We start from the raw sequence: 21493 nt of genomic DNA on the forward strand, positions 1-21493 counted from the left end.
CAGTATGGCAACAAGATGAGGAAACCTGTCATCAAAGTTAACTTAACAAATGTATATATATCATGTATACACAGAACAAAGCTTATCAAAAGCAAATGCTTTAAGATCAATGAACTTGACATTTGTACAGGTTGGGTTATATCTCTGTAAAAAATGTTTTACATTTGTTATAAATAGTTGGTGGTTTTGAAATGGAAATAAATTATATGCAAACTGTTGTATGCTTTTTTGAATCCAGTTTTTTATATGTGGGTCTTGAAGCATGCATTTCTCAGCATTACTGAGACTAATTTCTCTCTATAGAAAAATCCCCTTGTTACATATGTGCACCACTGCAACACACAATCACAGCCATCACTCCCTCATTCTTACTTTTCATGAGCCACTATTTTTCCCTCTGGTGAATACCAATACCAACATAACATGCCAAACACTGTTGTGCAATTCGTCTGTATTTCATTCTAAACTGTTTTTTATTTATCTATCTGTTGTCACTATGTTTGAGCATGGCTGCCTGCCACACATGCAAGCATCCATATAAGAATTTCAACAATGTTTTGTGACGAATGTCATTTCTATAACACAGTGAAAAGATGAAGACAATAAAAAACGGATTAGTACGGCATGAGGAGAAAACGTCAAGAGGCCACGCCTGTGCTGGGAATGTCTGACAGGAGATAATCACACACCTCGCAACCATGAAAGAACTAATTAAATGTAGTTCACCATGAGGCTTCAATCCACAGAAAGAGCAATTTGACAACATAATTTCAATGTTATAGTTATTGTCGTTTATGAAGCTTTGAAACTCTTTTCAATTGTCATGGGTCATTTAGCTGTTATTATATCTATCTGTCTGTCTATCTGTCTATGTCTCTGCTTTCAATGTGTCGTGTTGTCACATATCCGCCATTAAAATATCAATCCACCAAGGTGAATGAACAAGAATTCGCAAGGGAATGGGAGATGGTAACTGATGGCACTCTGATTGGCTTATTGCATGTTATGCCCACAACACACCCATGATGAATTAAGAGACTTAAGTATAACCCTTTTGAAGCATGCACCAAGAGCAGCGTTTTTGCCATTTAACATGCAAAAGTGGATTTTGGAGACGTCCTAAATGCACTCAAATTAAAAATTTAAAGCTACAGTTGGTAGGATTTGCAAAAAAATACTTTTTTTTCATATTTACTGAAACTGTCACTATATCCTCGTAGTAATATGTGAAACAGATCATATCTGACAGAATCTAGTTCATTTATTTCCCCCTACTGCCTTTAATGCCATTTGCAAGAATCCACCGCGCCTGAAAAATCACCAATCACAGCCAAGGGGCGTCTCTCCGCTCTGTCAATCATCAGGGTACGCGCTTCACAGTTCCTGTGCACACACACTCACTCGCTTGGTCAAGACCAAGCTCACATCTTAGCAACGAGGAGCTAGCAGCAGAAGCGGAGTTAGTTTGAAAACACAGTGGCTGAGAAATGCCAAGTATTGAAAAAACGGCCCACCTCCTTTGCCTGAAACTGCATATACGACAAAGACCACGAGCAAAATGAGCGAAATAGAAGGAAGCAGATTGAGAAAAGATAAAACCTGTTTAAACAGGAGCATTTCAAGACAAAGGTGAAGTTCCTGTGTGTTGTTTACACTGCTGGGAAAGTGTAAGGGATTCTTCCCGAAGCAAGACTCCACTTTGGCCATGGGGAAAAGTAAAATACACATCACCCCTTCGTTGAAACCAAGCAGTAAAAGGCGAACCAATGCAACCAATATCGTCATCTGTTCTTGAAAAAGAGGCACACTCCTCTCTTAACATCTTGTGAACATCTCTCGTTCTGGCTCAATGAGATGGCTCAGGTCCACAGGTGGATCCCAAACATTGCCAGTAGTTTGATCCTTTTCAGCTTTGATGTGATTTGCTGTAGCTGGAGGTGGAGGGCGGGACCCCTCGAGTATGGAAGCGGGATAGACTGCCTGTAATTGCTGGACAGTCCCGATTACAATTCTCCCTGCTAACACTATATCATGGTCCATAGGATTGTGCACACTGTTTTATCTTCATGTGAGGAGTCCATGCTTACGTGGCACTCAACTCTGACTGATGTGTGTTTCGGTATGTTGATCCTCTCCCTTTTTGTCTTGAAAACATACTCATCCACCTGCTCTGTACTGACTTGCTCTACAACAGCAGTTACTTGTTCTGCAAAAGCCTGTGCTATAATGATCTGGATTACATTAGACCCAATGATTGGTTGAACCAGGTGGCCACCCTTCATTACAAGTATGGGGACAACAACTTCAGTATTGGATGCAGCCCCTGAAGCTAATCTGAAAGTTGCCTCAACCCAACCTGTGTATGGCATGCTCTCCCCATTAGCTGCCTTTATGTCAAAATTTGGGGTTATGTCAAGAATTTCTACAATGTCTCTTAATCTCACGTTTGGTAGGTGTGCTTCTTTCCATAGCTCATCAATTATGGTCACTTGGGAACCTGAGTCCCACAAAGCCTGAACCCTTTGATCTTGAATGAAGCAATCAACAATGTGCTTTTCCCCTACCAATGGTGCCCTTTTTCCTCTTTTTAGGTTACTGTTCGTGGTCATACGTGAGGGAGGTTCACAATGTTTTTTGTGTTCAGCCCAATTATCAATTTGACATGGCCTAGAGCAGTAAACAACTTTATTACAAGATGCACATTGCTTCATCATTGTCCCTTTACCCCCTTTTTTACAACGTTCACATTGCTGGGACCCCGCTTCATTATCAGTCCCTCCCCGTCCCGTGCGAGTGACCTTCCCCCATTTAAAGGCTCGCCCCTAAACTGTCTCTGCTCTCTTGCTCGACAGCCAGCCAGGAAGTGCTCACTGCTGCCACACTTATAACAGTGTGTGCAATAATCTCCAGCTCCACTCTGATGGACTTTTGTTGAGTTGACGATCGTTCGACCGGACTGAGTGGATAGTGGCAGGCTTTTGTTGTCCTGACAACTTTTTCTTGTTCTGCACTCTCTGTCTCATAGGCACATGCGGTGTTCATTTGGCTCAAGCAACAGTTCATCAGAAATGTCAGCTTGCTCCAAATAAGGCTGAAGATCCCGTCTGATGTTGTTATTCTGTAGGCCAGTTAACACAATATGAAGAAACATTTTTTGCACTAACCCAAGGTCATATTGGCGACCTGATTCAGCTTCCTGCGACACAAACAAAATTTTTTATCTCAAGTCAAAAGTGCGAATGAGGAAGTTCTGTGGGGTTTCTTTGATACCCTGCACCTCTGAGGTCAGCTGCTTATAAAGGTCTGTAGCACTTTTCTCTTGATAGTGACAACGGAGTATTCATCTCAATGTCGGTAAGGTCAAGTTGGCTTTGCCCTCTAAATAACTTCGAAGTTGTATGCCTGGGGATATTGCTCTGATAACTGTATCTACAATCTCAAGTTCGGGGAGCCCATTGCTTAAGCCAGTTTCAATTTGTCATACTAGGCTTGAAAAAGTCAGCTTGTCTTTCTGACCGGGCTCACCAATTTGGCCAGCGTTTTTAAAGTCTTTGTGCCATGGGTGAGGCGCAGGACTTTGGACTGTACTCTGCGGAGGCTATGTGGTGAGGGCTTTGCTTCTAATTTCTCGTTTATCCTGCTTTCTTCATTCTCGTTCTTCTTCCGTGTGCTTGCCAACTGAAGCTGCAAGGCCTCAATTTCCTCCAATATTCTTTCCTCCTCTCCATCTTGTCTTTTCTGTTGCTCCTTTACTTGTCTCAGTGTGTCAGCCTCCCAAGTTACCTGGAGCTCAGAAATTTTGTCTTGAAGATGGAGTAATTCAGACATGCCTTTATCCTCAAGCTTCTCTAGCTCTCCTCTCTGAATGTGGTTGGAAATTAATGTGATGAGAGCCGTTCGGCCCTTGTCAGTCATATACTCGAACTCTGTTCCAGCGATGATTAGATAGTCACATAGCTCCACCAAACTTTCTCTGGGCAGCAGACACAGCTCTCTTATTACTTCAAGCTGTAATTTCTCTAACTTAGTCGACTCCATCTTTCCAGTAGAAGGTGAGAACTAGCAGTGACGTGGTACTCTTCACTCTTTAGGTGGTAGTGGCAGCTCTCCTGGTATTTAGAAATACCTCAGATCACATGCCAGCTGCACCAAAGACGGTCGGGATCCAACTTTTGGTGATCTGACACCTGCTCCCGATGGTCTTGGTTGATTAAAAGGGATGTGATGCCTGGCGACATATCTTGTAGACGCTGAACCACGCTGCACACAATCAAAGCGGTGCCTCCAAATGTTATGCCCCTGTAGAGGGGAAAATAGAAAATATGACACGGACACGATGTTGCTTCAATCACATCCGCTGGTGTAATGTTTTTTCCACAAACATATCAGCATGTTTGCAAAACGTACACACAATGAATTACACAATTAGAAAAATACAAATGTCAATAATGCCTTACATGCATTAATGAAACTAAGCAGGAACACAAATATTTGTCATATATCAGAAAAGAGTTAAATCTTTAAATTGACAAAAATAATATGGCAAAATGCATTTCAAGCATCTCAAAACAGTTTCTTCATTAAGACAGGTTCTCAAACAAAATAACATGAAACATAAACAGCACAATAGGACGTTTTAACGCTAAATACTGCTGTGCATATAGGATGTATCCTTTTACCTGTTCACATGCATCACTGTAATATTCAACACTATTAATTTATTTAACTGCAGCAATAATATTAATATCTCCCATTCAAATAAAACAAGCTCTCACAGACGCAACGGCGACGTCACACACGGTACCACGCTTTCACCTAGCTCCTCGTGGCGCAGCTAACCTGCAGACTACGGTAGAGCTACATTTAGCCTGCTTACTTCACCTGTTGAAGTTATCACAGTCACTCATGTTTACTCCCTGCATGTTCCTTACAATATGAACACATACAGACAACTTCAAACACATCACAACCCTCGTTCTTACCTGTAGAGGGGAAAATAGAAAATATCACACGGACACGATGCTGCTTCGATCACGTCCACTGGTGTAATGGACGAGAGCACCGCACGTGCTCCTATTCCCTAACCCTAGACATTAGCAATCAAACACAGATCAGCAAATCACATCTCGATATTAAAACGGGAAACAAATGGAAACTTAAGGAAATAAAGAAATACTGCAAAATGCAATGTAAAGTGTAATTCTAGTAAAAGTTAGTTAGACAGCATTGTAACACAAATCGTCTTTTTTTGTTTTTTATTTATCTTTTAAACCTCTTCTAACAGGTCAGATTTATGGATTACCGATCATAATGTATTTAAACTTTATTAAGAGATTAATCTTTTGAACCAAGAAGTGCAATGAATTACAGTATCACATCTTTATCACCATTACATTTAAACCATCTCAATGATAAAAGAACGGCCATACCAATCACCACTGCATCAAAATTTTATAGTATTCATAGTATTTATTGTAAATGGCCTACTTCAATATTCATCGTAGTGATTAATGCATAATTAAATAAACAGGAACTCAATCTGTTTAAGACTGGTCTGTGTTTGATCTCTTACTAACAAATATCATGCAGATTTACACTGCTGTGATTTGTTTTCTTTGTGGCTATTAATGTCAAGTCATATTTTTTTCCCCCTCCTGCATTATTACTGCCACAATTATCATCACGTTCATTTCACACACATCTACCCTACGTTCCCATAGAATTGAAGGAACTGGTTCAAAAAAGTTGCCTACTTTCATTTGTACAAATGAAAACTCACTCCCAGGCCAGTTTGGTAGCATTGCGTTTCCATGTAAAAAGTGCCTCATTGCTCAGTCTCCCATCTGTGTCAGGGTTGAGCAGGAACTGGACCCAAATGCAAAGGGGATAAAAAAAAGGATGTTTAATAATAAAACAAAAACCAGCATACAACTAAAGGTGTCCACGAAATGTAGCAACAAACGATAATCCAAATACTGGAGCCAGGGGGAAAAAATGCAAAAACAGACCGGGGCAAATAGCAGGAACAGACAAGAACAGACCGGGCCAGACAACAAGAAAAAAACAGACGAACCAACACTGACAAAGGGAAGCACAGAGACTAAATACACACAAGGAGGGCAGGGCAAATTGAAAACAGGTGAGACACATTAGGAACAGGTGCAGACAATCACAGGGGCAGGAGACACAGGAAAAACAAGACACCAGAAACTAGACACAGGACAGGAAGTGAAACAACACAAGGAATTAATTCAAAATAAAACAGGAAATGAAAACACAAGATCATGACAATCCGATCCAATAACAATTGGAAAACAATCAGCCATTAAAAAAAACTTCCATAGAGCTACAAAAGTTTTACTTTGTGACAAATGTTTGAATACTTACACTTGTAGAAAGACCCCAACATGTTTGGCATTGCAATAATTACTGATGAAAATTTACTGAGTTTATTCATATTGTTCTTCTTTAGTGGTGAGCAATTGTGGAGTGTTACTGCCACCTACCCATGGATGTATTCTCTTGTACCAAATGCATAACTGCAATGTATTGTGGGTGTTATCAATCTCTGTGACCATCGTTGTTCACTCGCTCCCTCAGCCCTCTGAGGGTCGATTTCATCAAGTTCACAAGTTTTTCTTCAACAACGTGACCGCGCATACCCAGCTTGAACCTCGGCCGCATTGCTGCAGTACCAAGGACTGGCCAGCATGTCTTTTTTGCTCCAAGGCTGAGCGAAGTCCCCGTGGGTTGGGGACGTCACATGATGTCAAGTTAAACGGCAGCTACCTTGAAACATGTGACTCTAACAAAGGAGAGATCGGGGACGAAGTTAACTTCAGATCAGAATCTCTGAAGCACCTACGAGTGTGTGTAAATGTTCGTTAGTAAGAAAGCAAAGGGAAAGCATTCAAAGCAGCAGTAAGGCTCATGCGATGATGACTGAGATCCAGCACCTGGTCTGTGTCAAACAGGGACACAGCGGCTCAGCTGATGAGCCCACACGTCTCTGGTCTTTAAACCAATGACAGCCTTCTGAATTCAGAAACGTTGGTAGAGCAACACACAATAGTCCGATGTGGTCCGACACAAATGACATTCAAGCAACACTAATAATAATGCAGTTATAAAGAGGGTAATCCATGCTTTTATTACCACACGGCTGGATTACTGTAACTGCCTGTATGTTGGTATCGAACAGTCGTCACTTTGAAGCCTGCAGCTTGTACAGAATACAGCTGCTCTTCTCCTTACTGGTAAAAGAAAGCGCAATGCCATTACACTGGTTCCCCGTCCACTTCATGATTGATTTTAAACTTTTGTTGTTTCCTTTTAAAGCTTTAAATGGGCTGGCACCTCTGAATTTAGCTGAACTTTTAAATCGTCATACTCCAGCTGAATCACTGAGGTCGGCTGATCAACTGCTGCTGGATGTCCCTAGGACTAGGTGACCAAGCCTTTGCACGGCTGCCCCTAGGCTCTAAAATAGCCTGCCCTCACACATCAGATCTGCCCAGACCCTAGAGGTTTTTAAATCCCTATTGAAAACTCACCTTTTTTCCTTGGCTTATAATTCAGACTGAGCAAGACACCCTTTTATTGTACTTTTATTGCACTTTGGCCAACCGTTGGTTGTTTTAAATGTGCTTTATAATTAAAGCTTGAGTTGTTCCCTTTATTAATTTAAAGTTCACCTGTAATGATAACTGGCTCTCTGCCTGCCACCTTGCCAAACTCTATCTTGCCATCAGGGTCTGTAGACTGGGGTTCTTTGCTCACCTAAGCTATATCAACCTGGGAGTTTGACAGGTGAACACAGTTTACGTCTCAAACTCTCTGACCGTCAACACTGGCTCCCCTCAAGGCTGCGTGCTTTCTCCACTTCTCTTCTCCCTGTATACCAACAGCTGCACCTCCAGTCATTAGTCCGTCAAGCTCCTGAAGTTCGCGGACGACACAACCCTCATCGGGGCTCATCTCAGGTGGAGATGAGACTGCCTAAAGGTGGGAGATTGACCATCTGGTGACTTGGTGGAGTCTGAACAACCTGGAGCTCAATGCTCTGAAGACAGTGCAGATGGTTGTGGATTTCAGAAGTAATGCAGGCCCACCCTCCCCCATCACCCTCTGTGACTCTCCAGTTTACACTGTGGAGTCCTTCCAATTACTGGGAACCATCATCTCCCAGGACCTCAAGTGGGGGCAGAACATCAGCACCCTCACCAAAGAGGCTCAGCAGAGGATGTACTTCCTGCGGCAGCTGAAGAAATTCAACCGGCCAATGGCGATGATGGTGCACTTCTACACTGCCATCATCGAGTCCATACTCACCTCTTCCATCACCATCTGGTATGCTGCTGCCACTGCAAAGGACCAAAGCAGACTGCAGCGTATCATCGGCTGTGCCGAAAAGGTGATTGGCTGCAACCTGTCGTCCCTCCAGGACCTGCCTGCCTCCAGGACTCTGAAGCGTGCAGTAAAGATCATAGCCAACCCCTCCCACCCGGACATAAACTTTTCAAAATGCTCCCCTCCGACAAGAGGTTGAGGTCTGTCAAGACCAAAACCTCCTGTTCTACCCTTCTGCCGTCAGCCTCATCAACAAGGCCCGGGACTCACTTCGGCAACTTTACACACAAAAACTATATGAAGACTTAACCATTCTTGGTGAAACTTGCACAATGTTAGAGGATTTTATTTAATGCTGTTTCAGGGTACCAGGGCCACACTGTATCCCCTTCTCCTCCCACCACATGGAATCTGCACCTCTGAGCTTATTTTGAGCTCAGCTGTTACTGCTTGCACAGGCCCAGTCTGTATATTAAATGTGTTCTATAATTTTAATATTGTCCATCTTTTTGTGTTTTGTACCGTCACTAAAAATAAATCTGAGAGTTAATCTATAACTTCTGGTTCAGGCTAATAAATTATGTTTATATCATAACTATTTTTGTCTTTAATACTGACTGAATATGTGATATTTCACATTCAAATATTTTAAATGTGTAACAGTACATGTAATGATAAGAACTGAATGATTAATTTTTCTTCTCTGCTCTTGGAGACAGAACAGGGTCAGCACAGCGGAGTCCTTCAGGCAGGTCCTTCCCTAATAAGACACAAATAAAAAATAGTAAGACACATTTGTAATTAAAGAGGTTTGTGTGCTTGTGTTCTGTAGATATTCAACTGTATTTGAATGTAGTTTAAGATTTAACAGAGTTCTACCAACACAGTGAATGTACAGTACAGTGTGTATAGAATATTTAACTGTCATCAAAGCTTACGGGCACCTTTGTTCTCATGTTGCACTTGGGAAAAATGTGACAATTAAGATATTCACAAACCATATGTGGACCTTTGTTCAGTGCTGAAGGGATGAGCCCAGTTCAGTTCTGCCTCATGTTGAGCTTCCACTGGTCCAGTCTCTCTGGATCATCTTGAGGAAAACTACACAGACAAACCACGTCACATGCGATCACAACAAGTCTGTTTCTGCATCCTAATTATCTAGGATGCAGATAATGATCTGATGCAGATCATATGTTTTAGTAAAAAATATGAATCAAACTTCTTGTGTTCTTCTGTTTCATTTTTAGTTACCGTACAGGCACAATAAAAAAAACTCCATCACAACCAAGAACACAGCGCATCCTCTACGTTCACGGTGTCTTCTGAAATAATGGTGATATGTGACATGAACACTACATTACAAACACCTTAATGTACCTTGACAGTTTCTTTATGTCACGTTAACATTGCATTGCTCGTATTTAATGTGGTGGACCATATTTACCATCCACACGCAGACGCCTGTTAACCGGATCATGTCGGTGTCATGTCATGTTGATCCCGCTCGCCTCGTCAGCAGAGCCGGAGTCTCGCTCGAGGCTAACCCCGGGCTAGCTGGCTGAGAAGCGCTTTAGCGAGCTAAGCTAACGAGCCAGCTACCGAGCGCAGACACCGACACCCGCTAATGACTGCAAACACAGAACAACACCATCATTTAACTTACCTGAACAACAGGAGCACAAGCTTCCTGGACTTCTCTGTTGGAAACAGAGCAGGCTTATTATTCATCTGGTAGTAGCTGGAAATGTTCTCTGCAAGCCTCCCAAAGCGGTTGAGAAATCCCGTTTAATGACCAGGTATTAGCTCTGGTTCCAGCTAACGCTGCCAGCGGCTACTGCCACCGAGCAACGAGCAAACAGCGGCGTCACCTGTCAATCAAGTTTCCACGCCCCTAATTATGCAGAATTTCAAACCTTAATATAATATAAATGGGGGAGTTATAAAAAAATCCCCCCCCCCCCCCCCCCCCAGGGTTGTCACCAAGGGGGGGATTAGCCACTGGGATCAAAACCATTTTTTTAACCAGGCTGTAGACCCCGTTTAATTATGCTGTAAAGTTGGGCAGTTTAACATGGGGCTCTATGGGGATTTGCTCCTTTCTGCAGCCAGCCTCAAGTGGGCATCTAGTGAACTGCAGTTTATAGCACTTCCGCATAGGCTTCATTTCTCAGCCTCAGAGTTGGCCCCTTGCTCCTGAAGTTCTGCTGCAATGTGTGGCTCAACAACTGCACAATGGAGAACCGGCAGGTGCTGCAGCGGGTGGTAAGGACAGCTGAGCGGGTCTTGGGAACACACTTCCAACTCTCAGTGACATTTGCACCAGTCGTCTACATAAAAAACAGCTCCATCACTAGGGTAACCCTAACCCCCCCCCCCCCCAGGTAAGCTTACCTCATGTGTGGCCTCAGTACCCAACAATAGTTTGTGGCACCCTCCGAGGACCTTCCACAACCCTCCGACTCATGGGGAATGATAACTGGCTCTCTGCCAGCCACTTTGCCAAACTCTATCATGCCATCAGGGCCTGTAGACTGGGGTTATTTCCACACCTTAGCAATCAACCTTTGTACGTTGGCTTCTTCCTTGTCATGGCAATATGTATCTGGATACAACATGACAAAGTTATGAGTCAAAAGAACGGGTTTGACTCAATGACTCTAGTCAGTGGTGCAACTAATATGACAAGTAGAGAACAATCATGCTTAGGTGTGCCAGGGAGGCTGTTGTTTACTGTAATTACTTCTAGCAGTTATTTTCCTGTTGTTGTGAGACAAAATGACTCCACGAGTGGTGCAGTTGAACCTAGATCAGCTAAAGGAATTATACTGGTTGGCTTTGATGGATGAATTTGGCAAGTCTGCAGGGCTACATATTGTGTGACACAAAATGAGTTCCTGAATGGTCATATGCCATATGGATGCTGAGAGTATCTGTTCAACAATACATACAGCTTATGCAAAAATGGTAATAATAAATAAATAAATAAAAATTGTCTCCTTCGCATCTGATTTGCAAAGAACAATTACAGTTACCTTTTGGTATAGGTTTTTCCTCTATCTCTTTATCTGGCCTATCTTGTAATTGTCTTTTTAACTTGTGTCATAATTTTTATCGGTCACTTTCAAGTGTTTTGTCTGTTACCTCTGTTGTATATTTTTTAAACAAACCAAATTAAAATGTAATTTTTTTCCAATGTGGATTTCATAAACTTCCGTGAGTTGCCTTAAATTGAAGAAGACAATGAACGTACAGTGAAAATGTCCACATTTTTCTTTGCACTCTTTCCCCAGCAAAGGTGTGTCATGTGATTCTGAAACATGACACCAGAAAGCTGTAACACGTAACATGTTGAGATATATAGGTGCTCGGATGAATCGGTGGGATCATTGCCATTACGGCTAATTACTCGTGAATTCCGAGCACCGTTTTTACTCCCATTTGCTTTTATAAGGGTTGGATGTAGAGGATCCAATGATGAATTACTGTGTGTGGCACAGCGGCAGCCATTAGGTGAAATAATTCAAAATGTTATCACTTTGAGCTTAATTTCACATTAATAACTTAACTTTAATGATACTTTTAAGATTATTTAAAATATTTGATAATCACAATTTGATAAGTTTAGTGACTCTGTATATGCTCTAGCTTTGGGGCGACCTGGCTCCACTTTTTCCTTTTCACTAGCTTCCGTTTCCTCCTCCTTGAAGAGTTTGTGTGAAAGAATGCAATTTAATCACACAACCACATTAGTGTACAGCAGCGTACTGAATAACATTGTACTGGAGTCAACAAATCTGGCTTGTTCAAAGGGAGCAAGGGAGAAACAGCAGCTGAATGAAACTAATTAGGGAGTATTTTATACGTCAGAGGCCTAGTCATTTCCTGGTGAGACTATATGATTATATATAATATACAAGTCTTTTGTAATATCTTGATGAAGTCAGAGCCTCATCTGACCCCACCTCTGCACTGCCTATATGACTAAAACCTGAAGGGCCTGAATGTGCAATAAAACAGAGCTGTCATATTAATGGAATCGATTTGAGTCAGTGCTAAACAAAATATGATAACACTCTCCTGTGTAATGGGAGGGCCTTTGCACATTGTTTACTGGAGGGTATGTTCTCTATATAGTAAGGTTGGAAATTGAAACAGGTTCTACCGGCTGTAATCAGGCCTCCTGATCACATGCAGGCCTTGAAGAGATCTGTGTCCAAATCAGTCTATATGTAAATGATGGGGTGTATCTGAAAATAATATGAGGCCTCAGCAATATGGGTTCAGTGATTCAAGTGGATATTTTCCACAAACTTCAGGTTGTCCTTGTCTGTTTCTGAATGATTGTCAGCTGATCGCCATTGATTATTTTTCCTACCTTTAGTCAAAAAAATGTTTTGCCTTGACAGCAGTGACACAGTGAACACTTTTTTCCAAGAAAAAGTCTAGAAGAGCTAGATGCAACATCATTCTTGATATTTCATATTGTCCACAGGTAGGTTTGTTATTTCAGCATGTGTATCGTGATGAGTTTGGATGAGACATGAGATCCTCCCTCATTCACCGCTCGAAGATTTCACAACATAGAATTCCAGTCATCAGAAGAAGGAGAGGATGTGTTCAAACTTTCGCCCCATTCATCTCTCTTCCCATAGCCATGTCAGGCTTCTATATTTGTTCTGTAGCAGAGAACACACTTAGATCATGTGTTTTGATAGGGCCAGTGCCACACCCAGACAACTCCTCTGACACGAATCCTTTGCAATGCAGACTGTCAGTTCACAGACAGACTTCATCGCAGACAGATGTCGTACACCTATCAAAACATACTAATGAATCCTTAGGATTAATTCTGAGAGGAGAGAGCAACAATACAGCAGATGTTGCTGCTTTACCCTATTAATTCTCTTCGTGAACATTAGGCACGATGCCCCACAATATTTATCACAAACTGTCTTTTCAGATTGTTTTTGGATTACTTGCCTTTTTCATACTGCAAATGTGTTATTAATATTATTATGATTATTTTTAACAACTGTGCAAGTTTGAGGCTTTGTTTGGACTATTCGGGGCAAATTGGGCAATGAATACAACATACTGTGTTGAAAACCTTCAGAAATCTGTTCTGCTCATGCAGCTTTGTATGAAGGACATATAATTGCTCTGACAAATACATTCAATCAAAAACTATGAACCTCAAATGAGTCCCATGCTTATCGTGTCCCAGTTGTTTGGAACACTCGGACAATCTCAAATTTATGAGATACGTGTGATTGAGTTTCAACACATAGTTACTGAAAAAAATGCATTTTAGTTAATTACAATTACTGCAAAACAATTAAATGTAACAGTTAGTAAAATATCTGGGTAACTTGAGGATGTGTTCTGCATTTAAACTTTAAACCAATACACCTAAATAAAAAAAAAGACAGGCCCATCACCTTTGTGCAATGCGTCCCAACCAAGTATAATGAGACAACTGTCAAAATCTCATGTTTCCTGATTCCACACTGACAATGTACTCCCTTTTAAAGACACAAATGTCCACCGTTTTCCTTGTTATTCTGCCAATTAATGTAGACAATGTTTTTTTGGGCACATGCCCCGAGAGCAGGTCGAACCAGTCTGACGATAGAAATCTCAGCAGGAAGACATTAGAGTGAACATATTTCCCCTCCTTCTTTAACCTTCACAGATAGTCACACAGGCGTGGGACTGACACAACATTATTACCTAGCAGCAGTGATTTCTTGTCTACGTTTTACTTCACTGGAGGGCAGACACAACCTACACGCAGTAGGTTGTTCTGTGATCATCGGGGCAAAGCAATAATATGATCGACTCTATTCTCTCAATGGAAACACAGGTGAGGATCAATATTTCAGATGTAAATCAGAGCAGGGTTGCTGTTTGATAATATTTCTTCACATAAAAGTAAATGAGCAATAGTAAATATTGAAATACATGCTAACTGAATTAAAGTAACGTGATAGTAATACAAATACTGAATTAAAAAGTGGAAAATGAAAAATATTTTTTATGATAGCGCACATGCATCCTGACATCATGACAGTATTAATGGACAACCGAAAACAGGGAATGAATACAAAATTGACGTCATTTTTGAGATTCATATCTATGGCATGTTGTTTAAAGGGACGGTGTTGACTCCAGTGAAGCCAGTGCAAATGTGTGTTCAGTTTGGTGTGTTGACAAAAACCTGGACATGTTTGACAATCATCAGTTAAGATGATGGGACCTCAAAACACTGAGGCATTGTCACCAGAGCAGCTCAGGGTTTAGATCGGATTTGCTCAAGTTGATCATGTCCTTACAGTTTCGGCAAAAGGAACTCTGATGCTACGATCATTTTTTAAAATACCTATATAGTAAACATTTGTCGTGTTTCTTTCTCAGGCACACAAGGAAATGGCTCACGGAGAGATCCACGGGAAGAGAACCAGAGAGCTGGTAGACGAGATCACGGAGGAACAATTCCTCAAAGATCTCCACCTTTTCATGAGGATGAGAGATACACCGATAGAGAGGATCCCACATCTGGGCTTCAAACAAAGTACTTAAATATTAATATTAAATATCAAAGTACTTAAATATTAATACTTCGGTCGACTGAGTGAGTGAGCTTTTTGTAATGTACCAGAAAAAGAATTTCAACCTTCCATGTAAAGCAACTAAATAACAGTATGGATGGTACAATGAAATGTATCTGCTTGATCAGAAACATTATTGAAAAATCTTTAAATACTTGGCCACACATGATGTAATAGGTGAGAGAGGGTGATCAGATGTACAGCTCCATATACAAAAAAAGCATAACATTCAGTATTTCTGTACTAATGTAAATGGCAAATTAAGAAACTAACAGGTTTGAATAATGAAGTCAAATCATTTATTTGTCAACTGACAGAATTAATTGACTGCTGTCAAATAATCAATCTATCATTTAGGTAATTTATAAATGTGTAGGACTTAGGGCGACCTTTTGGCAGAATTTGAAAATAATATAAAATATTGATATGAAACTTCACCGGCTTGATGCCACTAAATGTGGCAGCATTATCATCATCATCATCATCACCACCATTATCATCATCATCATCACACTGAACCTGTGAAACCAAAGTTTCCCTAATTTCAGCTTTTTGCTGTGTGAATGTAAATTGAATAATTGCTGTATTATGACAGCTTGTCAGTCCTTGCCCAAAACAATTTGAACATGTCAACTCGGGGAGCTGGGTAATTCTGATCTGAATGTTTCACTATTTTCTTACATTTCATAAGAACGATTAATTGGTTACCTAAAAAATTTAAAATTCTACTAGAGCAAAATTCTAATAATATGTGGAATGTACTATATTTAATGTGTATTTGTAATAAGTGTATCGAATGTATATTTTCATTATTTTTCAGTTGACCTTTTTGTGATGTTCAAGACCGTCAGAGACATGGGTGGATACCACCTGGTAATCAAATATTTCTGATTTACCATTATTACAAAGTATTATCATTATTATTTCATTTATTTATTTTATTTTATGAATTTTATTATTATTTATAATTGGTAGTAGTATAGTAATTATATATATATATATATATATATATATATATATATATATATATATATATATATATATATATACATACATACATAGAGTAGTTGTAAGTATATTTACTTAAGATAGCAAAAAAACGATTATTTATAATAATAATGACATGGATACTTCTTATCATGTTCTCAGCAGCCATAAGTAAAAGCCAATGTGACAGGATGGAGACAGACTTTAAAAGCTTCTTATATTGATAATGTCTTATACTGATCATACAAAGGAAATGCAAGGGCATTAATAGCTCAGGCTGGAAATGCAGTGGGGTGGGGAATTTGTACATGCCATTTACTTGTCCGTATGAGACAAACAGGAAATTAAAATACATAATTGTGCTGTTATTATTCTATCATTATCTAATTATAGATAAATAATTCCCTGTACACTACTTCAGGTAACTGCCCAGCAGCTGTGGAAGCAGGTTTATAACCGGCTTGGAGGAAACCCCCGAAGCACGAGCGCGGCCACATGTACTCGCAGACACTATGAAAAGTGAGTGCAACAATGCAAGTACACACCTATCAGGGTGAGAGTGGGCGGTTTGTTAACTTATCAGTTTCATCTGATCCATGCACAGGCTACTTCTGCCGTATGAATGTCACAAGAAATGCATATTGATGAACGCCTTGCCTCAGCACCAACCGAAGCTCTTGCATGACATCAACTTCAACAAAGACGATGAAGACGGCCAGAGACCAGCGAAACGCAAACTGTTATCAGCACCGCTGCACCAGGTTAGTTTCATTTAGAACATAAACAAGATTATGTCAAGTAATGAACTGGCTATTTGGGTTACTGTACTATATTTGACTGTTTTCTACCGAAAATCCATACTGCCCTTCTGTCTGTATGGTAAACATGTGGCTGAGAACGGTATTTCCCAAGGCATCAAACTATTTCTTCAACCACTGATGGAACACTTCTCTTTCCCACAGACACCGCGCAACCTCCAGTCAGAGCCACGTGGGAACAACTTCCCTCTGCCACTCCAATACCCACACTACTATCACCCAAGCCATGCAGTTCGGCCCCCGTACGTCTCCATCCCCTCTTCAGTGTTGACATCCCAAAGCACCCCTTCCCCCGAGCCCCAGTTCTCTTTCCATCCAACACATCTGAACACAACAGACAGGGTGAAGGAGCCACTGGAGCATTTGCGCGACCTGGCGGAACAGTACAAGACCTCATCGGGACTGGCCGAGCCCCTGAACCTCAGCATCAAAGCACAGAGCCAGGAAGCCGACAGAAACCCTGCCTCTTCCTTCGCCCCACCTTCCTCAGGCAAGAACCCAAAGTTTTTGAACAAGCCCTCCCCTCTGTACACTCCCCATCGCCCACCAGTGATGAGAAGTGACGAATGTGAGACACAAGATGGCGAAGCAGATGTCACATCGTATTCGTATCCTGCTAAAGAAGGGGAGGAATATGTCATTGATGTCACAACCTCAAGCGGCAACACGCCTGAGCATACTCCGACAATGAGGACAGACAAAGGCGCCACAGCAATGGCACCAAAATCCAGCTCTCCAAAAAGAGACTTCACAATCCGGCCAAAAGAAGCGAGGGAGGGCAATTCAGAAGTACGGGGCCTCAATCTCAGTTACACTCTGCCCAGCCCCCCTCAAGACAACGGAGGCAAGATGGAAATTCAGATACCACTCGCTATGTTTCAAAGCTGGCTCCGGTTATGTGGGTCCTCGGCCATGATTAACGGAGTTAAGCAGCTACATACCCTTCCTACTCTGGAGGGACACTCTGCACAAAGGAATTGCTCTGACACAGAGGTCCTCCCCACCAACCTGTCTCTTCACACGGATCACCAACACTGGAGCCTCGCTGCTGAGGATCTGAGGGTGAGGCAGAAGAGCGTGCCGAGCCCGCCACCAACACCCCAGACTACAGAGAATCACCACCACACAAGCCAAAACCATTTCACCAGCTACAAGCCATTGACTTCATGTGGCATTCTGAAAAGCGCATCCAGCTGGGACGTCTATCCAGTTGACCAGCAGGATGTCAATCAGTCATACGGCTCCAAAGCCTCAAACAGCTGGGATGCCTACAAAAAAGAGACCCCGACTTCCCACAACCGAGTGAAAACTGTCTCTAGTCCCCTCACAGTTCAGCGAGACATTACAGCCACTAAGTCCCATTACGAAGAACCTCCCAGGGGGGAAAAAGACAGTTCAGAGATGGGGCCCTCATCCGTGCTCATGGTGAATTCCGGCTCTGCTTCTCTGCTGCACCTCACCACCGAGGAAGTGATGAAGCTAAAGAAGATCATCTCGAGTTCGCTGTGAAGATCAGTTCAGATAATCACTCCAACACGCCACGTCACATTAAAGCCAACTCATATGATACCACTTTTCCACATTCCACATCTTATTCGATTTCTGTTTGGCACATAATCGAAAAGATCATTTGATAAATAATCCACCATAAGCTGAGCTTGATTTAAGTACAATGTACATACAGATGGCCTCCTTTTTTTGTACATAAATTTCATTTAATTCACTTTGAACTTTACAATGTAAATCTGAATAAATTCACATAAATAAAAGGAAATATTTTCAGTTGTTGATAATGTGGGATGTGATCCTACTGTATGTATATATATATATATATATATGTGTGTGTGTGTATATATATATATATATGATTAAATATAAAAAGTATGGATATTTATGTTATTTTATTCTAATTACTTTTCTGTTTATGCTATATCTGTATGTTAACGAGTATGTGTCAATATACGCACAGTAAATATATATATATATATATATTTGAAAAGTGATGTAACATGTTCAAAATCAATAATAAATATGTGATTAAAAAGAGTGCAGTCGAAGGAATATTCCTGTAATATTCACCACGATGTCACACACCCACACAAAGTAGAGCCACGTACTAGGTTTTTTTTTTACCTATTCATCCTAAATTTATCTGCAAAATAATTACTATTGTCGTGGAATTTTATCTATCCTCCCCTGAGAAACTGTTAAGACGAGTCTTCGTCAAGGTCAATCTGTCTGTGGCAAGCCACAACAATCATCGAGCAGCTGAAGTCTCTCTAGAGGTGTCATAGTCGCGGGGAGATGACGACATTACCTTAAACTAACTACACTACAGAGACCGGGAACAGGCAGATTGTCTTGGGGCGCCATACACTGACCACCTTGTTGATCTGTGTAAACAAACCAGAAATCTCCTTGATATATATTGAGCTCTTATAATAAATACTTGTGCTTAAGCCACGGTTTCCGTCTCCCTGAATCAGCATCCACTCCTTCAATTAATCCTTTTCAACTATGAACAGTGGAATTTGGACAAAACGATATAACAAACAGCGCTCACCTAGCACACCTCAGTTCTTTTAGTATGTTTCAAAGAGCCGTTGTAAAGCCCCTTTTTTCGGAACTTAACGCCACCACTTGGAAGAGGTGTATCAAGGATAACAGCAATTACTGCATTTTTGTGCCAAGCAATGAGGCGGTGGCCTCAAGTCATATTCAGTAAGAGGTGTGGTAGCTATTGCCATGACAGCAGTTATTTTATTACCTACACAATCTGCCAGGTTAACACCTAATAATGGAATTTTTTTAATTTTTCACTTGTTGTCTGACCTTTAACAACATTTCATGGGCATGGTGTTATTGTGTTCCTGCATTTTGCCAGAGGAAAGAATTACCAGGTCAAAAGAGAATGCCTCAATTGTGCTGTAGTAAACTCTGCTTTTATTTGTTTGTCTTTCTTGAAGCCTAAATATGCAGACTGCTATTATGTAATGGTAATTGCTATAATTAGTTCTTTCAGATTCAATGCGTGATGTGTTGAATTTTACAGGTGTGACCAAAACAACATGAAACAAGACAGACTCTCCCTTCAAACTTTTTATAGACAGTGATAGTTGTATGCAAATTTTTCATTAACGTCACAAAGTGACACAAAGTCACTCTGTTCAGAAAACACCTCATACTGTCCATTCCTGCAGCTCGTCTTCCCAGCCTGTCTGAAACACTTGGTTTGAGCTCCGGTCTCTTTAAGCCCCACCCCAATGAAGCCCAGTCCTTTAATATACACAAATAAACTATGAAAAGGGTTTTAACTTTTGCGTTTTCACCTTGTGACTTATCTTTGATATGTTGTATTTCGTTGGTTGCCATATGAGAACCTTGTTAACATCAATAGAAACCGCAAGACCATAATAATACAAGTTCAAAATAACTTTACTAAAACCTTAGAATAATGGGAACATTTATAATGGGTTGCACTTCATCAGAGTTCTCAGTAATTTCAAATAATAAGCCAGAATAAAAATGACTGGACAGTGTGCTTTCTAATCCTTTCAAAGTTTTAATTTATTTACATTCAGAAAATTCATAGAGCCAAAAAACCAAGTAGATTATTGTCCTCTAAGATACATGTATGAAGTCGGAAATGCTTCCAGGAGCTGTGGCTACAAAATGCATCATCTTACAGTCTATGGAGGATCCTTGTCCATCAACATAAACCCACTGATGGACACTGAGGGATTGTATCAGTCTGAAAGATGCAAGCAGGCTCAACTGCTTCTGTGAATTCAGTATGAAACCGGTGTACGAGTGACTTCCCGAATTCACCATTTTTTTTTCTTTGTATTTTGAGATTTCTTTCAAATACACACAGAACTTACGGTTGGTCCTGAACTGTGGTATGAGTTGCATAACTTGGTCTGATGTTAATTAAACCAAGTTTTTCCACTTTCGGATAATTTAAAAATTATAGTATTATAGAATATATAAATTAAATTAAATGTATGAAAATATATAAATTTCACCTCATTGTGTTGGCATTATTCTGTATAATTCTGCAGTTTCGAATTACAATATAATGCTATATGCATTTGTGTACCTGTTAAACCTTATTGTGCAATGGCCAGGGGAGCGCCCATCTTGTTGGTATGCGAGTTGCGCAAGGTGCAGACAGAGTTGCTGGCTTGATTTGTCATTTGTTGATTGTCATGCAAGCTATTTTCAGATCATTCACTCAAAATTAGCTGATGACATCTCTAGTCAACCCGCACACGAGACGGGAGTGTATGGCAAGCCTTTTCAACATATATTCCATATCCTTGATATCAGACGTCAGGTTCCTCCACTAATTAACTAGTAAATGTTTTGAGGCTCACTAGTTAACTAGTGGAGTCAAAAGAGGCTTCAACATGTTAACTAGTAAACATTTTTGCATTCACTAGTTAACTAGTAAGCAATATGTATCTTACTAGTTAACTAGTAAGCTGAACATGTGAGAGCTTTTGCAGCTCACTAGTTAACTAGAAGGACTTTTAGTGTTACTAGCTCGGTCCACAGGACCACTAGTTCGTCAAACAGCTGACTAGTTCGGACTTTGGTGCTACTAGTATGCTGCCCTGCGTTACTTGTTGGACAAATGTTCCACTAGTTGCTAAGAAAAAGTGACAAGTAAGAGGTTTTTTTTTTTCAACTAGTACAAACAAGTGTCCAACCAGTACTGACAAAGAG

General features: G+C 40.8%; 1 protein-coding gene and 1 long non-coding RNA gene across 2 annotated transcripts; one reads left to right on the top strand and one right to left on the bottom strand.

Moving 5' to 3' along the window:
• Positions 1–1568: 1568 nt before the first annotated feature.
• Positions 1569–5963, bottom strand: LOC124849727. Its single transcript, XR_007030197.1, has 3 exons — positions 5780–5963; positions 4983–5086; positions 1569–4299 (listed from the first exon to the last, which is right to left on the bottom strand). It is a non-coding gene; the product is annotated as an uncharacterized LOC124849727 (long non-coding RNA).
• An 8070-nt stretch (positions 5964–14033) lies between these two features.
• arid6 (AT-rich interaction domain 6) lies at positions 14034–18812 on the top strand. Its single transcript, XM_035608747.2, has 6 exons — positions 14034–14215; positions 14767–14923; positions 15781–15833; positions 16369–16466; positions 16552–16708; positions 16910–18812. Exons 1-6 carry the CDS (start codon positions 14183–14185, stop codon positions 18272–18274), a joined length of 1863 nt encoding a protein of 620 aa, XP_035464640.1. The 5' UTR covers positions 14034–14182; the 3' UTR covers positions 18275–18812.
• The last annotated feature ends 2681 nt before the right edge of the window (positions 18813–21493 follow it).

The sequence above is a fragment of the Scophthalmus maximus genome, chromosome 20, assembly GCF_022379125.1.
Source record: "Scophthalmus maximus strain ysfricsl-2021 chromosome 20, ASM2237912v1, whole genome shotgun sequence".
Classification (NCBI taxonomy): domain Eukaryota; kingdom Metazoa; phylum Chordata; class Actinopteri; order Pleuronectiformes; family Scophthalmidae; genus Scophthalmus; species Scophthalmus maximus.

Bases quoted from the DNA above. Each gene is read 5' to 3' on its own strand.
- arid6 (XM_035608747.2), top strand. From the start codon at position 14,183: ATGATCGACTCTATTCTCTCAATGGAAACACAG. The intron at 16,467-16,551 runs GTGAGTGCAACA...ATCCATGCACAG, and splicing joins ACTCGCAGACACTATGAAAA to GCTACTTCTGCCGTATGAAT. The intron at 16,709-16,909 runs GTTAGTTTCATT...TCTTTCCCACAG, and splicing joins TATCAGCACCGCTGCACCAG to ACACCGCGCAACCTCCAGTC.